General features: G+C 38.7%; 1 protein-coding gene across 1 annotated transcript in view; it reads right to left on the bottom strand.

Annotated features, from left to right (window-relative positions):
* Positions 1–1,384: 1,384 nt before the first annotated feature.
* CUBN (cubilin) overlaps positions 1,385–10,701 on the bottom strand; it is a gene marked incomplete in the record, with an annotated part of 126,605 nt that continues 117,288 nt past the window's right edge. Inside the window, 6 exon segments of the mRNA XM_072412780.1 lie at positions 1,385–1,685; positions 3,324–3,559; positions 5,422–5,587; positions 6,166–6,350; positions 8,668–8,815; positions 9,942–10,141. Of these exon segments, the coding sequence (XP_072268881.1) occupies positions 1,578–1,685; positions 3,324–3,559; positions 5,422–5,587; positions 6,166–6,350; positions 8,668–8,815; positions 9,942–10,141 (1,043 nt within the window).

Genomic DNA, 10,701 nt, shown 5'->3' with positions numbered 1-10,701 from the left:
TTTCAACATATTATTAGGCAGCATGGTGTCAGTTACTGTATAAAGTCCTCACTGTGAGTTAATCACAAACAAAGCAAAACTTTATGGAGCCTAGATATTCATTTACTGCTGGAGCAAGCTGTGCTTTGATATGCAAAAAGAAACAACTACAGAGTTTGTCATTAAAGAGTTACAAGAGCCTGCAGAAAGAGCTCAGTCCTTAAGATCATCCCCAACCTCAGCTGTGTTTAGCTAAAGATTTCTTGTGCAAGTCATGCAAACCGTCCCCTTCCCCCTTCAAGACTCCGTCCTGCACATAGCAAGCAGGGAAGCCCTATTCGTATATAGGAGTCATCCATGTGTCCTTAACCCAGGGACTACCTGTATGGTAAATTTTCATTCTTTGGAAGAGACGCTCACGCCCAAACTCCCCAGGGCAATGCTGAATGTTGATCTATCAGTACCAGGAGTTCCTTTTACAGTCATCATTCCCACCCACTGCCTATTCAGCCTTGCTTAGGGCATTTATATATATATATATATAAGCTATTTTATTGTAAATTATAAAACTGAACTAAATAAACAGTAGAAGCACATCTCACATCACCAGGTATAAGACACTTGTTCTATCCTGCAGATCATTTTGTGACTGACCTCTTTGTAGAAATGAAGAACATTGCATTGCCTATCCAATTACAGACAAATATCTGGTGATAAATTTGGGTTATCAGCCCAGTCTACAGAACCAAAAAATCTCAGTCATCACTTTTTTACATTGCTGGGATCATGGGTGTTCCCAAAGGTGAGCAAATGGAGACTGGGGAATGGTTAATAAAGGTCAATTATTCTTCAATTGTGATACCTGCAAAACAATAATAATAAATTGTTCATATCTGCAATCCTTCATCCTCACAGGAATGTGTTCTATTCTACAGTGTGTTCCAAATCAGAGAGGGACGGGTGGAATTTCTGTTTGCATTTGTTCCTTTATACCATACACATCACAACAGACTTGATGTTTCAGACTTGTCATTTAATACACATGAACAGGAATTGCTGACATATTGCCATTGCTTGTCATTATTATCCTTGGAGGGGTATTGAGGTTGCACTTTCATTATCACCTCCCCACACTTCAGCCCGTGGTTGGAATGCTTCATGTAGTGTTTCAACAGTGATAGGGAATGAAGGGATGTGGTTCTACATGGGGCAGTACTGCCCGCTGTAATAGGTTGACGTTCTGTTTCATTAAGAAGCAGTGCAGCTGATGAGGGGCCAAGTGGCTCTCGGGCTGCCATCTGATAGGAGCCACTTTGGAATGTCTGTTTCCCATCTTAACTTAGCACCAAGATTTCCATGCAGGTCTCCCAGCTTGTCCCTAGACTGTAAACAAATGGATGCTGTGTCAGTTTTATATATTTTATTAAAACATTTACATATTTCAACATAATCCCATATAACATAACATCTTTATTGTAAAATATGTATCAGTAGACAGGTATATACAGTTTCATAAACCATTAGATGTGCAATGTGTTCCATGCAAGCTTTTCAGATGTCTTGAAGTTTGGAGGGGGTTGTAAATAGAATTCTTAGTATCAGGAGCTCCAAGTCACTCTAAAATAAGATGGCTGTGTGACAATGTCTGCGTGGAATTTAACAAACACTTGATGAGACGTGCTATTAAATGGGGCAATTTCTTCATCCTAAAAAGAAAAGAGTAAATATTAAGATCAGCATTAAGTATTGCAGCTTATACAGTGTTTGGTATGCCCCTACCCTCCCTACTTTAACCACCAATGAAAAAAATTAAAGAATAAAAGTCACTAACAGCATGTTTTTTTTTCCACCGCTTGATCTGGTAAGCTGCAATATATTCTTGTTCTGGGGTTTAGATACGCTAGGTAGTGTCTACCTCCTGGGATGTTATAACCCCACTTCTCCTTCTACAGATGGGTAACAGAACAAGCTTCTTCATAATCCTCCCTTCCTATCTCATATATTCTTGCACTCCATTCATTGTCTCCCCTTAATTATAATATGAAGTTATTATTGAAGTCATTACAGAATGTTACTGTTAAACTTTTCATGGAAGGTAGCAGTTGCAATGTCTCCCTGTTTGTGGCACCACCCAGACCATTCTATTGCTCACTATAGTGTGCAAGGTCCACCAATGGAGATGACAATGGTTAATTAAAAGTTAGCTCACTATAACATATAACAGTTTAAATCCTTTAATAAAGTCAGAAAACTTTTGATGTGGTCACAAACAAAATCCCCCCCCCCCCCCCCTTTTTTTTTTAGGTAGCAATACCGCAGTAATGGGAAAGCATAAAGTAGCATTACATTCCATAGACACTAAGCTTGGCATGAGCCTAGATGAGTGATAAATGCAGTGTTGATGACTTTCTTTGGCTCTTTATAGTGGAAGTCCATGAGGAATCCAAGGAGAATAAAGGAGGTTGGCCTAATGACTTTTCATTCTGCTAATGTCATTTGCCTGGCTGTCATACTTACCCTCTTGTCTTGATACCTTTAGCCACTAACCCAGAGCAAGTATGCAGATGAAGACCTGCTTTCTCTACGACTTTCTTGATAAGCTTCCGACACATATCAAAATTGTGTTAATTTTTTAAAAGTTTACAAAAGTATCCAACTATTTCCATTTAGCATATGCACTGCTGCAATTCTCATATTGGCCTCTAGGTGACACTCAAACTGTAAAAATAGATGGTAAACTATCTATATCCAAAGACAGGATGTAACATGCAGCTTCCCATGTTGGATCTGGTGCTGTAAGTTTTTACAAGGGGCAGCACTGGGGAAGGGGGATTTGCAAACATTGCTGCTAACATTGTGTACAAAAAATGTATAGGCTTACTAAATTTCTATCAGGATCAACAGGCATTCATCCATTCTTCCCACCGCTCCTCTTCTGCTGCATCTCTTTGCAGTTCTTTTCATTGGCTTCCATTTAACTTAGAATAAAATTCAAGCTCCTGTGCTTTGCCTTCAAATCCTTCCACAGTTCTTGTCCCAGTTACCTTTCTGACCTGGTAAAAAAAATACCCCCCTAGCCGCTCTCTTCGCTCTTCCAATAACCTAATAATGATTTCCTCCCTCATAACCTCATCACACGCAGGGCTCCAAGACTTTTCTAGAGCTGCCCCAACTCTCTGGAATGGTCTTCCTCATCCTATTCCGCTTGTTACAACTTATTACCCATTTAAAAGACCACTCAGAACCCATCTTTTCAAATAAATTAACATTTTCAGAAGGGGGGGGGGGGGTGAGCAGTCTGCATATTTCTTTTAATAAGCTAAAGAAATTATTTGAAAGCTTACCAGCCCACAGAACGTCCTAATTAACAGAGCGCTGGATGAGGGTCCATCGTAGAATATGAGATAATTATTGATACAGTCTCCAGGGTCATTGATAGTGAAGGATGCAAGATGTATCTGTACTGGTCTTCCTATGGGAGCAACAATTGTCCATTCACAGTCTGTGTTGTTACTGTAAGTGTCAGGAAATTCAGGACTGGTGAATGAGCCGTTATCTCCGAACAGAGTCCCCCCACAACCTGTAATATATACAACAAAGTAGGATTGACTTGGTTGGTTATCTACAAGGTACATGTAGGTACACAGGGCGTTCTCAAACTAGCAGTATTTGTAAAAGGTTTAAAAACAAAACTATTCAAAACTTCTGAAAATTTGTGATCAGGCAGAATTTATATTGCAGAATGGACAGGCAATGTCCTTTCTGCAATGAAACATACTTTTCTACCTGATCACTATCTTCTTTTAAAGTATACGATAAACTGCATGCTATGCCTAATATTCAAGCATCTGCCAGGGCTCCCCATACTTAATGAACTCTAAATGTGCATGTGCAGGCACCAAGTCATCCCAGCGGAGCCAACCAATATGGCCCAAGTTTGGCATCCCCAAAGATAAGCAGAAGGAGATGGCGGCATCCATGACAGAATAGGGACAAGTGAGTATTTAAACAGTATTTAAACAATTGTAATCAGACAGGAAAGGTGAGTTTATTGCAGAAGGGCCATTGCCTGTCCCTTCTGCAATAAAGGACCTGTCTGGTTGCAATTTTATATGTTAGTATTTAGTTCTACTTTAAGCATTTGCTAATTAAACTACTTGCAAAAAAAAAAAGTTTACTTTGAAGTGCTTTAATGTTATGCAAGCATTTTTAAGTGTTTGCACTCCAAGTGGTTTCACTTTAAGAAGAAATTAAGAGAAAAAAACACACACACTGTGCCTGCACAGGGATTTGCAAATGCCCTAAAATGTCTAGAAATCTAATGAATGAGAGGGAAGGATCATGGACAGGGCTAGATGATACTGGATGTCATCCAGGCTGAAAATGAGGATCTATATGACTTATTGCCGCTTCTAAAGCACATTAGAAGATGGTCACAGTTTGCAGTGAAGTTAGATTAAGCCATTTCAATTCATGAGAGGAGGCTGCACTACGGTCATAACCTAAAGAAGTCTGGAGTGTGGTTTTAAACAGATAGATAGATATGAAAAAGGATAATGTGATAAAATTGACAATTTTCTTAGTTCTTATACAATCAACATCAGAGTCCTCTATTGAACAAAGTATGAAACTAAGATGCACAGCAAACTTCAGTGATTCTCCACTTTGTATCCTAGTGTGGAGCACAAATTAACCACAGAGCTCCCACCGGGACAGGTCATTCAGCCTAAGATGCAGAATGGTTCAGCACTTGCGCATCAGTTCTAACTAGAGCATTGTTAGTGCCGCACTGCTCCTCCTCTGCTTTGAGTGACATCCAATATTAGCTGAATAATTTTCTGTAAACCCAGGGCATTGTGGAGTCGGCTCTGGTGGTACATGATTCTCTTCAGAATTCAAAAGGAAGATGACCTATGACCTCATGTGACCAAACAGAAAAAAATGTAAAGCAGGAAATGGGGAAGATAGGGAGCAAATGGGACATGTCCAAGTGATCAGGCTTTAAAAAACACATGATATACTAAAATATAAACCAATCTGAACATAAAGCAAGGTACTGATTTTTAGTGAATACAGGAAAATTTTTGAGCAAAAATACGCCCAAAATACGACTGTCACTGCTAAGGGGAAAATAAAATCAAATTTACATGAGCTCGGTCTGTATATAATTTTAGATTTTTGAGTTGGTTATTATGATGGTTCACTTGCTTTTCAATGATCTTTTGTGGTTTATTGCTGGCCACCAATAGATGGTGCTGTGTCCTCATGTAAAGTATGTAACAAGCTTAGGTCTCTTTAATGGCAAGAGTTTGTTACACATTTTACAAGAGATCATAGTGCCATCGATTGGTGCGATTAGAGTATAACTAGGACCATAACTAAAATTCTCAGTTTATACTAGAACATATATGGTATTTAGAACATAAATTAGGAATTTCTTACTAGATGGAGATGACGTCCAAGTAATTTCATATCCCTGAAAAGTTCTAAAATAGTCCGTCTTAAAAAGAAGGTGGAGAACATTATTTTTAGGAAATATCGGATCAGGAAGACTGTTCCCATAATAGGTTCCAAGCAATGGGGAATCAGAAGAGGTGCCATTTGTCACCTGGATTGCAAGGAAAACAAAGATTTGCTGTAAAGTCACACATTACTTGCTTTATACATTTCTACAGTATACCTTATATTAAGTTTATGGACATTTTATCATCACACCAACATACACAAATACATATTCCCATAAATAACTTGTCTCTTTTTCAATAAACTGCATATCCTTCATGCCTGTGGCTACAATTAATGTTTCATTCCTATTGTCCTCCTTTGTAGCCACCCTATTACCCCATCACATGTATTACATACCCACTCCCATCCATGATACACAAAGCAAGGGATCATTGAACAAGTATTTGTTCATCCAGAGAACACTATCACCAGCCTATACACACATTCACTAAATATATAAACACATTTTGAAAGCTAGAACATATTTTTAAAATATATTACTGATATATGATTACGTGCTGGGTAATTCCTAATAGACCTGTAACATATTGTTACAAGTATTCTGTGCCTCTTCCTAATAGCAGGATCAAATTAAATTGTAAAAAACACAGATTAGTAAAGTCCAGTTTCAAAGTTATAAATAGATACATTATGCAGTAATTTATCAGAGAGAAATCTTACATTAAGGTAGTCATAATAATCAGAGGATGATGCTGATTCTAAATGGAAGGCATTGAAGAAGAGTGATATGAAGTGACCCTCTGGAGCGCGGAGGATTGTTGTGCATTCTATGCTGTTTGGATAATTCTCTGGCCAGCCTGGACTTTTTAGATAGCCAAATGATTGGTTATATTCTCGGCTGCAGTCTGCGGTAAACATAAAATAATTTTATTTAACAAAGGTTTAATTTGCTGATAAAATACATTTCAGAGCTATCATTAACCCTAATCCTTACTCTAACCCTCTCTGTAAACCTAACCCTACCTATAACCACAACCTTCACAGTAACCCTCCCAAAACTCATACCCTCTCTTGTGACCCTGTTTCCCATACTAACACTTTACGTAAAATGAATACCTTCCCAGTAACCCTGGAAAACTAACCTCTAAAAATTAAAAATTGTGTTCAGGTTGTTCCTTTATGGCAGAAGGACAGACAATAAAATAACCTACCTGATAACAAATTCTAAAATACACTGCTCTATCCTTGTTAAGAGCTGCCATCTTTATTTTTTTCTTTTCTTCTTTGTTATAGTCTTTGGCCAGCTTGATCTGGGCCAGGATACTGTACCTCCACATGGGGGGTTCATTCAGTCCCAGCGGTCCTGAGGGATGCCAGGATACCTTTCATCTTTCCAACACATTAGGCTGTGCATGCACAGCTGAGCCTTTTTCCAAAGTTATCAGGCAGGTAAGTATGTTTTATTGCAGAAGGGACATTGCCTATCCGTTTTTAAATGTAAATATGCAGAGAATCTTGTGGCTTAGGGAATGTTTCCTCTTCCTAGTCATTAGATGTCCAATGGCAAAAACAGTTTAGTCTAGGTTCGAGGAGGCAGATGCTAATTGGAGGGGGCAGCTTATAATTAGTGTAAGTGGATGGTAATGTTTGGTTGAAATTGTTAGTGCAGCATATGAGTTCGTGCTAATCTGTTAATGAATATAGATCACTTACATTTCAAAGAAAACTAATACCTTGCAAAGGATATGTCAACTAGCTTAGCCAATGCGATGATGCTCTTTTGTCTTTAACAAGTAAATCTTGTTTTTTTAGATTTCTCTGACCCTGATTGGGTATCCTTTGCAATGTGGACTATCACTACAACATTTACTAAGTTAAGGGAATTATCCTCTGCAAAGTGAAAATTCTTATTGGTTAGTGGACAGCCTAATTTCTTTTAGAAAAATCCACCCTATTGTGTTATGCACAACAGGCAGTTAGGAGCTCACTGCATTCCTGACAAATAAAAAGATATTTGTATGTACTTTTTAAGAAATTAAACAAAGTGATATGTGCATCTACTGTGGCAATGTCCTACATATTATATACAAAGGATAACGGCTTTCTAACTAAACTAACCCGCTAACCCACTGCTCATCTCCTTGACCTAGCTTCACAGTTGTTCTACATTTAGTGCTTTCTATGTCTCTCCTGTGTGTTACAGCCCCATTGACTCCAGAGACAGCCTCATAGAAGTGTATAGGGTTATAATGTTCAGAATAGCACTGGTAGTAAACAAATAATAAACTTGCAGCTCTTGTCCTTATAAAACTTTGTATGCATTTGTGGAATGGTAGGGTGGGTAATTTTTTGGTCAGGAAAGGAGCCAATGGGATAACTGTCATTTGTTTAAAGTAGGGTTATTCTAAAGCAGGGGTCGGCAAACTCCGGCCTTTAGGCCAGATACGGCCCAGCCAGTAGTTCGTACCGGCCTAACTCCCCCTGGCCGATGCGGCCTAATGCCAAGCGACAACCTGCATAGGCAGAGCCGGAACCCGCCACCTTGCTGTTGCTCCCCTATTTACCACAGCCGGCCTTGATATTCCACCAGCGTGGTAAATAGGGAAGGCTCCCTGAAGGGAAATCCCTTTCCGATGACTATATATAGGTTATAGCACAATTACTGGTACACTTGGCAATGTATTTTAAAAAAAATACCTAGATAAATACATTTGTATAGCAATTATATTCTCCCAGTTATCCACTACTACACTGGAAACTTGAAAGGGAAAAAAATGTAGAGTTTGCTTTAGCCAGCAGGGACATGAAAACACAAAGACCAGTGTTCTTCCAAGTCCCTTTTAGCCGGGTGTGCCACCCGGCACTTTTCAGCAACCACCCGGCTGTTTTTGGATCGTTACTGAGGAGTTAGCTCACAATACAGGGGCTGCCACCCACCTACAGCTTTTTCCCACCCAGCCTAAAAAAAATTCTGCGTTGAACTCTGAAGGCACAGAGGGTTTTCCTGGGTATGAATGGAATCATGTGATATTTGCTTAAGGCAGGCGTTTTACTTGAAAACGCTTGGACTACAGGTCCACTTTAAGTTCATCTCCACACCATTGGTATCCAATAAGTGAAGTAATGCACAGATAAGTTTTATAAACCATTGTTTTACTACTGTATTTCCAAAAATTTCTATGAAAAAAAATCTGCAAACAAATATTTAGAGAATAGACGTACTTGCGATTTGATAGGTAAATCTGAGCCCACTTCCGGGATTGTATTCTTGTGATTTAAATGTAACAACAGCCGTACGTCCGATGGTATAAAAGTCAGGTATTTTAAATGTTTCATTACCGCAGAATTTGTGGACTTGTCTAACGTTACCCTGCAAACAAGAATGTGAGACTCTTGAAAATCGTTTTATTATTATTTAAATAAAAACAAATAGCATTGTAGTGCATTAACATCTAACACATGGTAATGTGTATTGTATTATGGCTGCACCACTTGGAACCTAATATAATATCTGCTGCATTAATATGCACAACACACAGTGGTATGCTACCATGCATTATCATGTGTTAGGTGCAAGTACATTGGCATGTCATTCAAAATGAATTGCACCATAGCAAACTAATACAAATAACATTTTCCCATCTATGTTAGGCCCATTTACAATTTTTTGCAGCTCTGTAATCATTAATCAAGTATCGATCAATGTTTACATTGACCTTGTATTTCTTAAATACAAGCAGTGTATGTATCTGCATTTGACCCGGTGTCAGCTTCTTGCAATTTCTATACAGAAGTAAGCTCAGAGCGAGGAAAGAAAAATGCAGCATAAGAAGCCAATTAGTTGTACTGCAGTGCAAGGAGGATGCTGATAGAAGAAGACAGTAAAGTGACAGATGAGTTCATCAGCATGCTGATTCTCTTTTCATTCTCAGTATGATGATTCCCTTTTCATTGTTTTGTCAAAGGGTAGGACAGGAACCATAAGTGTGCTACATAACTGAACTACAGAAAAAACAAATCAGGTCTCCTCTCCTGCTAGACATGGCTATTTTGTGTGAATCCTAGAACTAGGTGGATGGAAATAAAAATCTTTTAAACTAGTTATCCACCCCCTTTATTTGTACCTACTCTGCCTATTTGGAAGTGGGCCTGGAGTCAGCTATAAAGTTTTTTACAATAGCACTTTTCTAAATTGTCATATGGGCCATTAAACTACCCTTTTGACCTCCATTGCTTTCATTTTATTCTATTTACATCTAAAGCACATTCTGCAATTGTTGGAGGAAATTTTTAATACTTAAAGTTTACTATATAATGTCTCAGAAACAACAAGGCCAATTCCCCCCTGGAAGCCAGCTAATCCACCAGTAGGTTTTTGGATTGTGGGAGTATCCGGGTGAATTTTACACAAAGTGAAAATATGTAAACTCTATTGTTCCTAATGCACCCAAGACTTTTGGTGAGCACATTGTGCTTCTGAGGAGAAGCGGTATTACCACAGGTAAATCTGAGATCTCCAGATAATTCTCCGAACAGTCCAAGCCGGGTGGGAGGTTAAAGTTCTGAATCGCCAGCTTCACGTTCTTCTCTGAAGGTGATTTGATAATCCAGATGCAAGATGTAAATGGTGGGTAGGACTCTGGAGATGTCATCATTGTTACAGCAGATGTTGCATTAAAGGTTCCCCCACATAACACTAAGCAAAGAAACAAAATATTATATTTTGATATTACTGACTACAGAGAACACTGAATCAGCCACAGGGACATAATGCTTCTATTATTGCCTTACATAAATACCTATATACAGAAATGTGCTGTGGAAAAAACAGAGAAAATTAGCAACCCCAGCACTACAAGCTCAACTTATAACTACTAACCTTAGTAACTAGGTAGCCATTGGAATTAAAACATCTTTCTGTAGTTAATAAAAAAACTGTTTGCCAGGGCGGGCCTAAGAACAGACATTGCTTTGTTAACCAGAAAAGCCTCTTCCTCTGGCACCACTTTCCTAAATTTAAGGCCTATTTAGGTGACCCAAAAAGAAAGTCATGTTCATTGGACAGAGGAATGATTGGCAGGTGGGATAAATCCTCAGGGGTGGGGCTTATAGAAGGTAAACCTTAGTAGCAAAGTTTATCTTCTGCAGGGGTTCAGTTGGGTTATATTCCCAAACTTAAGGCCTATCTAAATGACACAAAAAAAGATCATGTTCATTTGACAGAGGGATGATTGGTAGGTGGAATATATCATCGGG

This window comes from Pyxicephalus adspersus, chromosome 5 (genome assembly GCF_032062135.1).
Source record: "Pyxicephalus adspersus chromosome 5, UCB_Pads_2.0, whole genome shotgun sequence".
NCBI lineage: Eukaryota > Metazoa > Chordata > Amphibia > Anura > Pyxicephalidae > Pyxicephalus > Pyxicephalus adspersus.
This window is presented reverse-complemented; position numbering and strand designations above follow the sequence as displayed.